This window comes from Lolium rigidum, chromosome 7 (assembly GCF_022539505.1).
Source record: "Lolium rigidum isolate FL_2022 chromosome 7, APGP_CSIRO_Lrig_0.1, whole genome shotgun sequence".
Classification (NCBI taxonomy): domain Eukaryota; kingdom Viridiplantae; phylum Streptophyta; class Magnoliopsida; order Poales; family Poaceae; genus Lolium; species Lolium rigidum.
The window spans coordinates 207569850-207587393 of NC_061514.1; the positions used below are offsets into that span (position 1 = coordinate 207569850).

The following is a 17544-nucleotide window of genomic DNA, read 5'->3' on the forward strand; positions in this document are numbered from 1 at the left end:
TTAAGCGTTTGGTCATGCTTAGAGATGTTTTTGGATTCATTGGAAACACCAGAGAATAGAGAAGAAAGAACCGAAAATGGTTTCGGGAGAATCCAAAGGATGTTCAGAGTGGTTCGAGAGGTGTCTCGGATCATTGGGAATATATTATATATTAGTTAACTGAATTAATATTAAAATATATAATTTATTTAATAAATAAAAGGCAACCCACCTTAATGGGCCCCTCCCGGAGGGGAGCCCAACAAGGGGTCGGCCGCCCCCATGGGCCAAGGGGTTGGGGCGGCTAGGGTTAGGGTTGGGTGCATGGCTCCCACCCTGGCCGCCGGTTCCTACCTCCCCATGGCCGGCCGCACCTCCCCCTTCCCCTATATATAGTGGCCACGTGGGGTGGGGGAGTAGAACACGCATAAATCGAGGAGATTTCCCTCTCCTCCCTCCCTCTCTCTCTCACGTTTTTTCTCCCGAGCGTGGATCCTTGAATATTTGTGCATGTGGGGGTCAAATCCATCCCAGTACGCCGTCGTGTTGCTGGTGTTTTGATCTAGAAGATCTACTTCCGCAATCTCGGCTGGATCAGAGGTTCGGGAGTCATCGCCGAACATTGTATGTGTGCGATACCACGGAGGTGCTGCCATTTGTGGAACCTTTATCTCCACGACCTTGAGGTCGGCGAAGAAGTACGACTACATTATCCATGTTCTGGCGAAACGCTAACCGCCTTTTGTCTACGACAGTACCTTTCCAAAACACTCTCTGTGATAGCATTACTCTTAGATAGATTTGGACAATCGAAGTATACTAGTTAGGAAAAAAATATTATTTTCTGCTGCGAACCCCTTCATATATGCCAACCAGGTCGACGCTTACCTCGCGGCGCACACCTCCCACGCATGGTATGGGCCGCCCCAATTAGGCGCTGCCATCCTTTTACCTATTTTTATTTTTTATTTATATTTTCTTTTATTTTTCTTTCCTTTTTCTTTTAAGTTCAAAAAATGTTTGGATTTTAAATCTATTTGGATTTTGAATTTGTTCAAATTTTGAAAAACAATCAGATTTCAAAAAGCTATTTAGATTATAAAAATGCTCATTTTTTAAAAAAATGTTCAATAAAAAATGTGTATGTTTTATTAAATTTTCAAATTATGATTTTTTAAAATTTGAGTATGTTCATATATAAAAAAATTGAAAAACATCTCAAAATATATTTTAGTTTTGAAAAAACATATAGATTTAAAAAACATAAAAAAACAACAGAAAATAGAGAAAATAAAGAAATGGGTTGCGAACTAAAGTTTGTTGCTAGGTCGGTGGGCCGTGCGGCACCCTATACACACCGACCAACGGTGTATACGAGCTCTATGTACTACCCATTTGCCCAATAATGCTTTGGGCCTGGGCTGTGATTTTGTTGTACTTCCTCTGTCCCTAAATAAGCTACTCAATTTTATCTAGATACGGACATATATAGACATATTTTTAGTTATAGATATATCTGTATCTAGAAAAAGTTGAGAAGCTTTTTTTAGACGGAGGGAGTGCCACTATCTATTACTTTCTTATTTCTAAAATGTTTTTTGTAGGTACAAGCACATCTCTCCTCTGATAGTCCCACACATTTTGTATATTTACTTTTGGATTAGTTAAACATTCCTAAAAGCTTACTAAAAAACACATACATATATGCAACTTCATTTTTAGCAATGGGAGCTGAGGTATAAGTTACACATTCTTACAAATAAGATTACACTCAGGTTTTGTTGTCCTCCTCTTTGATTCTTTTATTTTTATATACGATGGTCAATCTAAAAACAGTATAGGAAAATCTTTTCTAGAGCATCAATGTGTTTCATTCTAGGAACCGATACACGGAACATCTGAACGAAAAAACGCTTCGGCCCTCCGCGTCGCTCCCCGCGGGCGACGGGAGGGCGCCCAACCCTAAACCGCCGAACCACCCCGTCCCCGACCTTCCCCAGCCGCCGCCGCCGGTGCAGGCCGCCGGGCAAAGCCCGCGCGGTGCCGGCGGCGGCCGAGCGGCTCTTCCCCGTGCGTTGGAAGAGGGGGCGCGGGGTCCTCTCCTTCTGGCGGCGGTGCTCCTCGGGCACGGATGGCTCCGGCAGCGGCGCAGGTCCTCGGGCGGCGCAGCGCTGGGCGGCGAGCTGGCGTTGCCGATTGGCGGCGGGGTGGAGCGGGGTGCGGCGGCGTTCCCCCGGCCCAGATCCTGGCCCTTTGGGGCCCATCTAGGTTTTGGCGGGCTGGCCGGGTGCATCCGTGCTGCTTCTGGCGGATGGGGTAGGAGACCGGAGCGGAGGCAGCTGGGGTGGAGGCGCAACTCCTGCAGCATCCGACGGCGAGCTTCACGAGCACGGACCAGGTGGGTCTATGCTCGGCCGGGCCAGGAGGGCCTGGTTTGCCCCTTGTCGGCATGTCCGGACGGGTACCGCCATTGGCGGTGGAGGCAGTTCCCTCACGTGGTGCCTTTCCCTCGCAGCCCCTCGTCTTCGTGTTCCTTTCTCGTCTCGCTGGCTTCGGTTTGCTGGCTGCGGGGAGATGGCGTTGGTGTCTCTTAAGCCGTGGTGGCGCACGCTGGTGGGTGGTGAGGTTGGTGGAGCAGGATGGAGCGCTCGGGGCGGGGTGACGAGGGTCGGGAGAAATCTCTGTCGGTTGGCCGACACCGATGCGGTGACGCTCGCGGGCGCCACCCCTCCTTCCTGAAGGGCGTTGGTGAAGCTCTCCTCCCTGTCCCTGCGCGTACCGGGGGAAACCCTAGGACTAGTCCGGGCAGCAGCGTCGTCATCATCGCATTCCTTCTTGAAGGTGCTGCTTGGTACGCGGCGCTCCAAAATGCTAGGCGCGTGGTGGAATTCTCCGGAGGGCGCAGTGGCTGCGAGACACCTTCGTTTTCGTCGATCCGGCCTCTTTGGCTTTCTTTCTCTTTTCTTTCTTTTATGTTTTCTTTTGGGCTTGATTGTGCTGATGCCCCAGCAGTTGGCAGTTGTATCGTGTGGTTGCTATATTAATATAGCGGGACGAAAGCCTATTTCAAGGAGGAACCGATACACGCATCCAGTGACAGCAATACAGTTATACATCATCAGATTCCTCCAAAAACATTTGGAGACAGGGGAAGAAACGGTTGTTCCACTTGAATGTTATTACTGTGCGAGTTACTGCAAAAGAGATGGGAGTGAAAAAAGGATGTTCTCGACAGATCAGGTTTGAAAACCCAAAAAACTTGTAACTTTGTTCTGAACCATGCATCATTGGTGTTGTAGGTACCCTTTACATCTCTTTTTAGGAACTTTGCAACTTTATATCATCGATACATACAAGCCACCGCGCGCATGCGCCATGCGTATAGCAATTAGCACACACAAATGAAGCACTTGAGCAAATGATGAGGCACCAAATGAGGGCATGCATGCTACAGTATGTAATTAGGTTTTAGCGTAGAAACTTTACAGCAGACACGTCTTTGTATGCAGAGACAAGAAAGCAGGTTAATGTAGGACCTTTACAGCGGACACAACGCATCTTCGCATGCTTTCTTGGTGATTTGCGCATGAAACATACTTATGTAGTACAACCAGGAGTCAGGCGCAACATCGCGGTACGAGCTTCCAAGCGCCTTTTTGTACATTTGGAGACCGCGGTCCAGCTAGTTTAGGGCATTCCCAATACACTGCCGTAGAGGTAGTGCTTCACAATTTTAGTTAGGTTTGGATGGTTTAAAATAGGTTCGGATGAGGAGGCAACCTTCTCTTCAAGAAGTGGGTCTTAAGTTTTAAAATCATGCTTTTTGGAGAGAGAAGGAGATAAATAGTGTCATATTTGTGGGGTCCCTTCTCTCTTTTTTCTGGCTAAAGTTGTAGCTTTCATTGGAAAAATTGTTGAAGGAAAGAGGGGGATATGCGGAATATGATGGATGTTGTATTGAGCCTCTCGGGCGAGTATATATAGGGGTACAAGTCTTGGGAGCCAAGAAGGCTATCCTAGAGATAAGGTAGGAGATGATTACAAATCATATACTACCAAATACACATATACCAAATATATCTCTAACACCCCCCGCGGTCGTAGCGGTAGTGACGTGAACAATGGAAGCGTCGCGGACGGTCAGACTGGAGAGAAACCAAAGGTATGAACCAACGGGCTGACACTCCCCCGTAGTCGTAGCGGGAGCGTCGTGGACGATGTCGCGTCGCGGATGCTTGGACTATAGAGGAAGCCGAGGTGCTTGTGCGAGGTGGTAGCCCTTGTGCCGATGTCGAGGTAGCCGAGAGCGTGGGTGCTACAACCTTGGTCGAGGGAGCCGCGCGAGGAATTGCCGTGGTCGATGTCGTGGCCGGGTGCCGGTGTCGATGTAGCCGCGGGCGAGGTGGTGTGCGAGGAGGGTGACGGAGACACGCCGAGGCAGTCGTGGAGATGGTCGATGCCGAAGTCGATGCAGTCTGAGCCGTCGAGGACGAGGTGCAGCCCTAGTTTTGCCAGAACTAGGCGCACATCGGGGACGAAGGCATACTCCGGTTTTGCCAGAACCGAGTACGCAAGATGAATTTGAGGAAGGCGAGGCGCCGATCCGAGCTTGCCAGGCCCGGGGACGCATCGGGGACGAAGGCACGTGGCGGTGTTGCCAGTACCGTGCATGCGTAGGACGGGACCAGTACAAATGGCGCGCCATGTCGGAGTAGACTTAGCAGAGGAAGACTCAACGACGATTGTCGGAGTAGAGTAGCAGGTGTCGTATTCGGGGAAGATGCGAGGACGCTGGCGGCGGAGATGTAGTGGACGAAGACGTAGAAGACGGGCGTTGCGGTGGTCGGCGAGCCCAGCGCGACCTGGAGTGGTTGGCGAGCCCAGCGGCGACCTGGGGTGGAGGCGCGGCGGCGGTACACGAGGTTGGCGAGGAAGACCCGGCGGCGTGACGAAGACCATGCGCAGACGGAGGCGACCCGCGCCGAAGGGGTGGCGCTGTGGTGGCCTCGGACATCAATACGCGGGGGACGACGAAGGTGACCGCGTGCAGCGACGCCACGGCCCGAGGGGCCGGCGTAGCTGCCGGGCGCGAGTCGGTGCAGCGGCGGGAGACCACCAGCGACGTACACGCCTCAGAAGGCGCGTCGGAGGCCGGTAGCATGGACCAAAGGCGGCGGCGCTGCGGCCCGAAGGGGCGACGCAGCGGCACCCCGATGCTCGATCGGTGGTAGGCGCGTGGTCGGGGACGTGCTTGGCGTAGACGTGCGCAGGGTCGGTTGATCAGACCGACGGCGGCGCGATACGCGCCATGGCGTGGACGATGCGCAGATCGGAGCTGATGGCGACGTTGTCCCGGGCGATGACGGCGAAGACGACCGGCGATGGAGACCGTGCAGGTGAAACAGCCTGCGGCGTCGCACGTAGGGGCGCCCCGTGTGCGGCACGTCCGGCTGTGCCGTGCGATTGATGGCCGGCGCGGCAGCCGGTGCAGCCGGCCGAGCGACCGGGGCAGCGGCTAGCGGCGTGGACCAAAGGCGGCGGCGCTGCGGCCCGAAGGAGCGACGCAGCGGCAACCCGATGCTAGATCGGTGGTAGGCGCGTGCTCGGGGACTTGCTTGGCGTAGACGTGCGCGGGGTCGGTTGATCAGACCGACGGAGGAGCTATATGTACCATGGCGTGGACGACGCGCAGATCGGAGTCGATGGCGGCGTTGTCGATGTAGTCCCGGGCGATGACGACGAAGACGGACCAGCGATGGAGACAGCGCGGGCGAAACAACATGTGGCGTCGCACGTAGGGGCGCTCCGTGTGCGGCGTGTGCGGCTGTGCCGTGTGGTTGATGGCCGGTGCAGGTCGATGCCGTTGTCGGAGTAGAGGCGCAAGTGGACGACGGCGATGGTCGACTCAATCCGATCTATGATCGGTAAACCAAAAAAAGAAAACGCCGTTCGAGCGACCGGCGGAGCAAAAAGAAAACCAATCTACAGATTGGAAAAAAAAGACTCGAGGGCAGCGGATCAACGGATCGGCGAACGAACCCTCATACGGATTGCGCGGCCCCCGGAGTAGATCATGGAGATAGATCTCCCCAGGGACGGCGCGGCGCGGAAACCTTGCGGCAGCTAGATCAAGGAGCGTGCCGCTCTGATACCATGTTGAAGGATAGAGGGGATATGCGGAATATGATGGATGTTGTATTGACCCTCTCGGGCGTATAGGGGTACAAGTCTTGCAAGCCAAGAAGGCTATCCTAGAGATAAGGCAGGAAGATAAGGCAGGAGATGATTACAAATCATATACTACCAAATACACATATACCAAATATATCTCTAACAGAGATAAAATTCACCATGTTGCTTCTGACAACTTTTTTATATAGAGTATCTAGTTGTGTATACCACGGTTGCTCATGCCCTTAAGTTCTTGACGAAAGAGGCAGCGCCATTTTCATTTAATTAAGATGAATAAAATCGCAAGGTACAAATAGTTACAGATTTACAGTGAATGTAGATTAATCAGGCTGCATCCATTTGGCTCCAGCAAGCCCTGCTCTGTTCCACACACGAAGATCATCGGCGATTGCATCGCTTTACTTTATTCTGCCTTTTCAAATTGTAGTTGGCGTTCGCCAGACCTTGCCAGCCAATCAGATTTCAAGTGCCAACAATTTCTTCAAATCTGGTTGGTACACTTTGATACTTGAGTGCACACGAAAAAAATATATTATCTATGTATAAATTGGTGTGCACAAACTTTTTCTTTGGCCGCTAAGAATGGTAAAATAAAGTACGCATAAACAAATTACTGTGGGCTGGTTTTGACCTACGGTGTATCGTCTAGGGCTGTTTTGATCCAAACGAATTGTGTAGGATTTTTTTTGGAGGATTCGGAGTCTTACGAATTTTTTCATAAAAGTAGTCTGATTCAAAGGAATACATTCCATAGAAATACCTTTGAACGATTGTATTGCACTCTATTTTGGAGGAATTTTCTCATTCACTCCAAACCTCTTTTGTAATTTGCTTGGTTTTGCCGTGCAAAATTCTGTAGTATTCTAGTACTATAGGATTCAAGAGACCCATGCCACTACAATTCTGTGTTTTTTCTATTTCTACGTTCTGAAGATCTTATGAATCAAAATGGCCATTAGTCAAGTTTATGGTCTAAACTAACCGGTTTCAAAGTTGATCTGCACAGTAAATATCGCTGACAAGTTTATGCACTAACCATGTATTTTACTCCTTATTACTGTATTTAGGGTAGACCCAGGAACAGAAATTTGACGCTCCCGTTTTGCACACTGCAAAGAGGATGTGTAATTGAATAATGATGTGCTGGTGAAGCATTTTGTAACGAGAAACACTGCTGTACAAGTGTCAGGACGGGGTAAAAAATAAACACTATCTTCCGAATTGGTTCAAGTTGAGCTGCTCTGTCGAGCAACTACTCTGCTTAGCTGCAGCTTGGCTTTTGGCTCGTGCTGCTCCTCTGTCCGCCCGCCTTGTCCGTCGGGTACAACTGCTACTAGGCTGCTGCTGCTGCCCTCTCCTCTTCTTCTCCATGCCGATGGTTCCTCCCCTCTTCTTCATCTCCACCCCCTGACGGTTTCTTAGCGTGCTTGTGTGTTGCTGCGTCATTCCCGGTGCCGTTTCCGCGGCACATTTCGCATCTTGTCGCCTCGGTGGAAGATTTGCTTCTTTCCAGCGTTTCGGCGGCGAATGCGGGATCTTGGCTTCGGCCTCTGCGCGCCGCGGTGGAATGCTGCATAGTTGATGGTGGCATTGCCGGATCGAGGAAATCTCGGAGGGCAGTGCGTGCGGCGTAGCTGAGGACCGCGTCCTGAGCAAGCAGCACGTGAGGTGTTCGAACGAAAGGGTGGAAGGAAGATGAGGAGGGACTTGTCCTGCTTCGGGGAGAGCAGCGTCCAGATTGCGGACGCGGCGTCTTCCTCTTCTTCCTCGACCACTGCCCGCCGTGGCGGTGGCGGCGGAAAGGGCGCGCCTCAGAACCAGGTGAGCTGCCTCTACCAGGCACGGCTCTCTGGCCGGCCCTGCATGATCTCGGTGACCTGGAGCAAGGGACTAGCTGGGATGCAGGGCCTCAGTGTCACCGTCGACGACACATGTGGCCAGTGTCTTTGCAAGGCTGACGTTAAGCCATGGCTCTTCTCTAAGAAGAAGGGATCCAAGAGCCTCACTGCCGGCGACGGAAAGATCGAGATCTTCTGGGACCTCTCAGGTGCTAAGTTTGGCCCTGGGCCGGAGCCACTGGAAGGGTTCTATGTCACCGTCGTGTTCGACCGTGAGATGGTGCTCTTGCTCGGTGACATGAAGAAGGATGCTTACCGGAAGACGTGTGCCGTCCGGCCTGCGCTCAGTACATTGTTCTTGGCGAGGAAGGAGCACATTCATGGCAAGAAGATTTACTCTGCCAAGGCTCAGTTCTGTGGCAGCGGCCAGTGCCATGACATTGTGATAGAGTGTGATTCTATTGGGCTCAAGGACCCTTGCCTTGAGATCCGCATCGATAAGAGGCCGGTCATGCAGGTGAAGCGGCTTGCGTGGAAGTTCCGGGGGAACCAGACGATTATGGTGGACGGGTTGCCTGTGGAGGTGTTTTGGGATGTCCATAGTTGGCTCTTCAGCTCGACAGCAAGCAATGCAGTGTTCATGTTCCAGACATGTCCAGCACCTGAGAAGTCTATTCCCTGGATGTACTCGCAGATTTTTAGGGAATCTCAGTCGCAAGGTCTTGGTTTCTCCTTGATTCTATATGCATGGAAGATTGAGTAGGTGCGTGCAGGATCGAATTGACTGACACGTTATCCTTCCTGAATGTTAGCAAGATGATTTAGTGTCTGATTTGTTCCGTTGGGTCTGAGTGAGGCCCTATTCATGTTACTCTTTCAGTTCTCTTGCTTTGCCAACTGTAAACTTCTTCAGATATTTATTGATATCATGTGATTTTTGTTTAATTTGTTCAATATCTCCAGACTGTTTTCAACAAGGTTGATTTGAATACTCCAAATAGTTTAACCATGTCAGTTCCCAGATCAAGTGTTGTAATTATGTAAACAAAATATAACTTTAATCCTAGTTTCTCTTAGTTAATGATATGTTGTTGCTATGAAGATTGGAATTGGTAGTTATTTCTTCTCATGTACCATTTTCTCTTTTGGAAATGAGGAGTACTTATCGTTGGTCCCATTCACGACATGTAGCTATACACTTCTGATTTGCAGCAATGACAATTTTCATCCGTGGGGATACATGGAGCCATGCGATGTGTGAAAAATCAAGACACTTGAAATACTTGAGCATTAAGGTTTGCCATGATGCAATTCTGTTTATTATATATTTCGTCCTTATTCCTAGGCATGACAATCTGAATATGTCCCAGGAGATAGATCACCATAAGCATAATCAGATACTCAAGTTAATTAGTTCAATTGGCAACATATTCATCTGCGTGAATGCCATTCACTTGATCCTATACAGGTGGTACTTTTATTATCCATGACGTTTTATTTGCACATCTTTTAGTGCTTTTGGAGCCCAATGATCTTTTTCGATAGCTTTCACCGTTTAACTAATCATTAGAGTAGAGAAGTTGCTTTAGTGAGTGATGTATTATGATATTCAGTTGACAAGTGGCAATAAAATTCAAGATGCTATCATTCACCGGGCAATCAAATAGGGTATTCCTTGAATAATTAAAGATTTATTTAACCTCTCGTATCCTCAAGTTGCCCTTCATGATGGTGATGGGGACTAATGTTTTTTTAACCCTTTTCCTTTTTAAGCATTTTTATGTGGTTTTACTTTTTTGTGTATGTAAGGAGTAAGGTTGATGTGTCGCCTTCAGTGCAAGATTATGAAATCTCATTTTGGCTGCACGTAAGCTTTTGTTCAAACTGCCTGATCAAGTCTCTTGCTGTCATCATAAGGGTTTAAAACCGTGAAACACTGTAGGATATGTCTTAACAGCAACATAGATGATTGGTTTTGTTCACTGATTCCTTTATGTACTTCACAGGCAAACCAACAGTTGATCAATGGAACTCAGAACTCATTTTCCCCCATGATTTGTGTTCTATATCTGCTTGGTTGGTTGTATTTAACTTATTTTCTAGAAGCTTAACTTTGGCTCACTTGATTACTGCTTGAAGTTGCATTCTACAAGCTTATTGCTTAGAGTATCTACATGCTACATATTTTTAATTAAGCCTCAAGTGGAACTCATACTCACTAGAATAACTGTTACAGAAGTACACAATATATCTAGCTAATGGTGTTATCATTGCCTGTGCAATGTTTTCGTGGCATACGAATCATCAGACAGATAACTGAAATTTGGGTTCTCTAGGGCCTAAGGCTTGAGTGGTATCTTCACCTGGGTGAGGTGAGTATGCAAACTTTAGGATGTCATAGACACACAAAATACTTGATTGTGTCGTGAAAATATATTCCAATAATAGCCATAATCAGCAAGCAGTTGTGAGCAATTAAACCTTTTAATCAAGTTGAATTGTGCATTATCTGTATAAAAGTAAGTATGGCTGAAAGCTTATCAGTTTTATAGAAATGAGAAAAATAGCCATATACCATTCCACTCCATGTAACATTGGGTTAACAAAAAAAGAAGAAATCCTTGATTTCTTCCTAAAAATATGGTGAAAATGTACGGAAATCCAAAATGGGGCTTGAGCTCCATGGAGGCCCTTTTTCGAATATTTGAAAACAATATTTAAAGTTTAAAAAAAATCTGAAAAAAATCCTAGATGTAGACAATGATGTGCTTTACCGTCCAAAATCTCAACTCGAAATACCTTATATTCGGAGCTACACAAACATGACAAATTTTGACAGATTTGTGAGGTTTAAAATTTTGTACTGTTCACTACTTTAGATGTCAGATTTTGTCATATTCCTGTAGCCCCGAATATAAGGTATTTTGGGTTGATATTTTGCACATTGGTAAAGTACAACATTATCTACATCTAGGTATTTTTTTCAGATTTCTTTGAATCTTTAAAATGTTGTTTTTGATATTTTAAAAAAATGGGCTCCATGGAGCCCGAGCTCCATTTGTCCACACCTTCAACCAAGGATGGCAATGTGTAGGTATGGGCAGGGTAGAGCAATACCATACCCATACCCGTATAGTTAATGGGTAAAAATTTCTACCCACACGCGTACCCATGGGTATATAACTTTACCCATACCCATACCCGGCGGGTACCCGTACCCGTACCCGTTTTGGGTACCTGGTGGGTAGGTCAAATTGTACACAAGTCACTCGCAATTTTACATTTATCGATAATAATTTTGATTAAAAAAATGAATTATCTCAACTCAATAACATATAGTTGAGTACATAAGAGTTAACAAAATAGAAAAATTACATTCTCATGTTCTAACTCATAAATAAATCAATAAAAGTAGATGTGTCGCGTAAGAAATTGACAATAAACGGGCAGGGTATGGGTATACCCGCGGGTGCAAGGCTATACCCGTGCCCTACCCATAACTTAATGGGTAGGGTATGGATACTACCCATGGGCATAAAAATGTACCCATACACTACCCATGCGGGTAAGGTATCCACGAATACCTGTACCCGTAGGTAAAATTGCCATCCTTACCTTCAACATAGACCTAGCGGTCAACCAGAGGAAAGAGTATGCTTGGAACATGACAAACATTTTTAAGGTATAACGAGAACGAGGACATTTTTAGGGAAAATTTGAAATCTGACAACTTATGAAACAAATCATAAGATTTTTCCTGTTTGATATATATTCTTCTCACGGTATTGCTGGTTGCTGTCGGGCTGCTATGTTGAACTCCCAATTCATTATTCAAATATTTCTGCTTTGATTGATGAGTCCTGGACCGATGCTCTTGGCAACCTCAATTTATATTAAATTTAAGAACAGTTATGGGTTCTGGGCTCGAATCAGCCTCCTTGCATAACAAAAAAACAAGGGAAAGGCTGCCTTACCCTTCCCCAGACCCCACAATGTGTGGGAGCTTTCAGCATTGGGTACACCCTTTTTTTAAGAACAGTTATAGTTCAGAATTTATGAAGTTTTCTTTGCATTGCATTAGAGTCAATTTGGGCATTTTCTTAACTTGCCAATAATACACCAGAAGGGATGCTTTCGTTGTGATATCTAAGGAACTAAGAGAGTGATTGGTTCAATTTATAATAAAAATTTCTTAAATTTATATTAACAATTAAGAACAGGTTTTACTCCAAATTTTCAAGTTTTTTTTTTTGCGTTGCAGCTGAGTTAGTAGGGCTTATTCAACAATACATCACAAGGGATGCTGTCGTTGTGATATCTAGGGGAGTGATTGATTGATTCCACCCGACCCGGCTAGGCTCTCTGAGCTGAGCTTGCTTAACAAGCCCAACTAACCAAACACCATCTCTTTGCACCCACTCAGCCTAGCCCCAACAATTGGACCTGGACCATCGAGCCAAGTTATGCTTCTGCAGGGAACCAGTCACCACCTAAGTGACTGGCTTTTTCTGGATTCTGGGAGTGGCATTTGTCTCTAAGCAAATCTGGTCGTAAATTTGAGTTCTATGATGCATTGCCAGGGATGCTCTAGCCTTTACTTGCTGCACTATCAGACCAAATCAATCCTGGTTGCAGATATTCATGTGTGGCAAAAGGAAATGGCTTTCTAAAAATACCATGAAACTTGTGAGACTTTTATTTCTATTCTGAATTGTTGTGGATGAAAATAAGAGAACAATAGATTTCATTTTTACTTGTATAAGCTGTGCTGTCTTTTTTTTTTTTGAGATTAAAGTAGCACAACTCTCTGTTCAACTAGTTTATTCACGTGCCTATAATGTGTAGGGTTGCAATCAAACACAAGAAACTTGTAAATTTGGTCATTAGTCTTTACCAGATGGATGTGAACTGATGTGCTGACATGGGCCTGTCAAGGTTAAGTATCAACAGCACACTTGAGCAGTTTACCCTGTTCTAGAAGGCAAAAGTGTAAGACCTTATAGTGGTAAGCTGGACTCTCAGTTAGTATATGGACAATGAATGAAAATGTATACAGACGATGAATGATAATTTTGTGTGAAGTTTCACTTGCATACGTACAAAGTAGCCTAAGTTTGAAGTTTCTTCATTCCGTATGGGATTCTAGAAGGATAAGCAGACATAAGTGCTATGTCTATGTCTATGTCTACATCCAAGTTTTTTTTTTCTTTGTCCTGTCTGTACTTTCCACCGTCCGCTCTGTTTATGTTCTGTTGCTACCATATTTGAATTGTAACACGATCTCACTGAATCAAACACCTGGCTTATATTTTTTTTATCTTTTTGGTATTACCTCACATGCTTAACAAACTGTTCAATTATATTAGATGGGTAGACGGCAATTCACTTGTTTGGGCCTAGTATTAAGAGTATTCATAGCACCACCTCCTGCTTTCCTTTCTGCATCTTGAAGAAGCTCAGTCATCGTCAAGGACTATATAAAAACATCGATAAGAGCTACATACCAACAACATGATAGACAGTATACAAAAGTACGTCTTACTAGGCCAAATACTACATATATTCAAAAGCTGAATGATGACTTAAATTACATGATTCGCCCATTTGTTGTTGTAGTTTGTAATGTGGTACATAATAGGACATCCGACTGGAGGCTGCCGGCAATTTCAAAAGAATGGTCAACATGACGTCAAATTAAGTATATTGATTAGTGAATTGGCAGCCTGCAGAAGATATGTATCATTCTTGTTTTGTGCCACCTCATAATATTATTCTTTTGGGGTAGTTTAAAACATGAAGGTGTACAGATGATCATATAGCATGTCGGTCTGGTCATGCACTACCTTGCATTGTTATTGTTTTGGGGTAGGTTGAAACATGAAGGTGTAAGAAGCAGCCCTTCCAATGGGAGAAAATTGGTGGTAGGAAGAGTCAGGGGTGGAAAGGGACAAGATACCAGAATGGATTGTCCATGACACTATAATTGGTTTACAAGGAAGGGCAATATGTCAGGAGGGTACAGTGCAATAGACTTCACCCCGTGCTGAAAGCAAAGCTGATGGCTACCTCCTCTCTAACACCCTCTCCTCTATTTCCCCCGTTCGCGCACAAGCTGTGAGCCATTCCTGCCTTCCTTGATGGGGTGGCTCCACTCCCTCTTCTCCCCCATCAGGAGGCTCTGGGTTCGCGCGCATTCCAGGCGTCGAAACCGTAAGTTCCTGACCGGTGACCCAGCAGGCGTATATGCAGCTTTCTCTTCTTCCTGCTTGATGATGGTGTTGGTGCATTTGGAAACATGCTCTTAATTGGAATCATTTTGATGCCTCTTTGCATACACCGTTGTTCTTCTAGGTAGCTGATGTGTTTTTTCTTGACAGGGAGGGGAATGCACATCCTGTACAAGGATGTTCAGTCCTGCCAGGACGAGGATGTGCAGGTCCTGTGGTCGATCTTTGTGGACTCACACCGCCACCCAGGTCTCATGAAGCTGAAGCTCTGAGCACTGAAGCAATGACATCCTAGACCTAGAGTGTGACGGTTTGTCTTCGACGATGACGATCCTCATATTGTCCACTATCCTTAATTCAGGAACAGAAGAATGCAAGGGAAAAAAGAGATGTAGAGGTCTGTGTGGTTTTGTTTTTCTTCTCCATTGTGTTTGCCTGTGTGTGTGTCAGTGAGGTGCCTGTTGGAAACCAGGAACTCTACAGAAATCCAGCAGGAAACAGTTTGGTTCCTGCAGGATTCGAAAAATATCTCCTGTTCCAAACGGGACCGTGGAGCTGTCGGTACGAGTGTAAGGTTGAGCTCATTGTACTGTACATAGTACATCTATATACGTAGATGCATACGTGGCTCAAGTGCCTTACCTCTGAGTGTGGGAGGTTGGTGGGGTGTGTCTGTCCCTGCTTTTGGTTATTTAATCGCCTGTCAATTTGTTGTTGCCTGATGTGGCCTCCTCTCTCGTTTTCGCCCGCACGCGTGTGAATTTATATGTGTGTTTGAGCGTGTCAATGAATGCTTTTAGTGGGATGGAATCCAAAGCTGCATAAGAGGTCCTGGAGATCCGAGGCGCTGAGGAACAAAATTGGCCGGGAGGAAACGACAACGCACACGAATTACTGTTACAGGACTACTCACAAAAAGATATCAGGGAAATACTTTGGCCGCCGACCGTATGGCAGTTTAGTGCTGTGAGTGTGACAGAATCAGAGAACCCACTATCCAGTGCTCCCTTTCTCTTACGCACGCATTGTGACGAATTTGAGCATCGCTGCCGGCGTCCAGCAACTCTGTCCGGTAACGGCGCCGGCGCGTTTTGGGCGCATTGGCACCCGTCGTTTTCTTTGGGGCCATCTGCCCATATTGGCGCTCCTAAGTGACCGGTCAAATGTAAAATATTTGATATTTCCTTTCAAGAAATTTCTGTCATAACATAATAAGTTTTGCAAATAACAATTCAATTGAATAGAATTATTCAACCAAATAAATTCCATTATTCAACCAAATGTGCTACACATAGCAAATAGAATAGCACATACAATAACTTACATAAATTAAAATCCAAGCAGTTCAAAGAGATCGAGACTCATGGTCTACTAGATTATCTTGGAGTCACTAGTGAACCCGTTCATCACTGATTTCATGATGTATGGCAAGAGAAGCTCCAAACCCGGTTGACACCTGGTGATCAATTTCGGCAAGAGCGCCCTGGCAATCATATGGATGATCACCATGCACTAGACTAGCGCGCTCACACTCGATGGTTATGTTATGCATCATGCACAACATGATCGTTGAAGAGGAACGCGATGACAATGTGTATTATCAAGGCTGAAAATTTCATACTGAGTTGGTTGATACCGAGACTAGACCGCCAGCCAACTTGGTTGATTTCCTCCATGTGCATCATGCAATGAGAGACAAGACGACTCACAGCCAACTCCAGAATGATTTGGTCCAACATATATGGAATCATGTCGAAAATAAGCTACTCCCTCCGATTCATATTAATTGACTTCAATATAGATGTATCTAGAACTAAAATGTGTCTAGATACATTCATATTAGAGTCAATTAATATGAACCGGAGGGAGTAGTAATCCTCTATTTGAATTTCAATGTTTGTAATAAATTATGACCTATGACTTTGTGTTTGTTGTATGAACTAGATCTACTATTTCTGTTATTCAAAACATGGGTACTATTTGTGCTAATATTTGTTTTATTCGCAACATCGGTGGCCGTCATGTGTGCACATCAGTTAAAAAAATGGCCCAAAAACTGAAAGGCCGCCGACAAAATGCGGGCCACCGTTGGGGCAGCTGTCAGGGGCAAACGGAGTTCGACCTCTTCCCTATCTGCCGACCACCACATTACGTATGGACCAAAATAGATAGATTGGCGGTCGAAAACGCAGTCCACCGTTGAAGATGGCCTAACCTAGCTAGATGCCACCTCTTGTGCTCCTCTTTGATCTTGGATTTGATGTAAGTTGTGACTATTACAATATGCTACTCCTTTTGAATCCAAATGTAAGTTGTGACTACTACATATGCTACTCCTTTTGAATCCAAATGTAAATCATTTATGAGCATTGCGGTGACTTTTGATAGGTGGTTTGTGTTATAGAGTTACGTGTTAATAGTGTAATCTCTTGCCAAATCCTTGCCTTTAAAAATTTCAAATACACATTAGAACTCGTTTGACTCCCATCATTTAGGGTAGGAATCAATGAATTTATTTTTGATTCTAAGGATAAACTTATTTGGCTGCTACGGAACTGGTATTGTAATTCAGTTGAGAATTTTATGAATTTGAACACATGTCTAACCGTAATTCTTCTTTGTATCCCTGGATTTGTCAAATAAAATGGTATCATCAGTTGCATTTTATCTCATTTCTGCCAAATAAAATAAAATGATGGATGTCAAACGGGCTCTTGTATTTTAGGACGGAGAGACTAACAGTTTCATATAAAGCAGCACAATTTCATATACACCGGTTTTCACAGTGTGGCCTAGAACACGGTGCGAATTTACAAATTTTTTTGTGTGTAGATATCAGACAAACAAGACTAGAAAATTTAGCAAAGAAAATACCTTTAGCCAATGATGGCATGCCGACACTAATATGAGACGTGGAGATAACGAACATGATGACAATATTGTTTTTTTTTCTTTTTGCAAGGACACCCATACTATATAAAGAGTACATATTGTAAACTTAGCTGTCGAGCAAAACGATCTATCATAGTCTAATGTTCGGCAGGTTTTCTATTGCACACACGTTTTAAGTAATCAATCAAAACCGCACCCATACCACCGAGAAGTAATGGATGTATAGGTTGTTTTGCAGTTTTCTTATTGATGTCGGTTTGTGATTGTTCACCACGCTTGCCGTGCTTTACTTTAGGCGTCGGGTCTCCAATCCTAATTGTGGTCAGAAAACAACTAGTATTTGGAAATGTATGAGCCTCATTCTGATAAGATCGAGTATACTTCAACACTGATCACAAGACACTTTGAACACATGA

At 45.5% G+C, this 17544-nt stretch overlaps 2 protein-coding genes across 2 annotated transcripts; both read left to right on the forward strand.

The window, feature by feature from the left end:
• The first annotated feature begins 7866 nt into the window (after nucleotides 1-7866).
• On the forward strand, nucleotides 7867-8818 carry LOC124669229. Its single transcript, XM_047205888.1, has one exon. It carries the CDS (start codon nucleotides 7867-7869, stop codon nucleotides 8770-8772), a length of 906 nt encoding a protein of 301 aa, XP_047061844.1. The 3' UTR covers nucleotides 8773-8818.
• Nucleotides 8819-14042: 5224 nt separating this feature from the next.
• On the forward strand, nucleotides 14043-14970 carry LOC124676294. Its single transcript, XM_047212377.1, has 2 exons — nucleotides 14043-14219; nucleotides 14387-14970. The coding sequence occupies exons 1-2, from the start codon at nucleotides 14147-14149 to the stop codon at nucleotides 14506-14508; spliced, it is 195 nt and encodes a 64-aa protein (XP_047068333.1). The 5' UTR covers nucleotides 14043-14146; the 3' UTR covers nucleotides 14509-14970.
• Nucleotides 14971-17544: the final 2574 nt, after the last annotated feature.

Excerpts from the sequence above, each read along its gene's own strand:
- LOC124669229 (XM_047205888.1), top strand. The coding sequence starts at position 7,867 with ATGAGGAGGGACTTGTCCTGCTTCGGGGAGAGCAGCGTCCAGATTGCG.
- LOC124676294 (XM_047212377.1), top strand. The coding sequence starts at position 14,147 with ATGGGGTGGCTCCACTCCCTCTTCTCCCCCATCAGGAGGCTCTGGGTT. Across the intron at positions 14,220-14,386 it reads GCATTCCAGGCGTCGAAACC|GGAGGGGAATGCACATCCTG; the intron begins GTAAGTTCCTGA and ends TTTTCTTGACAG.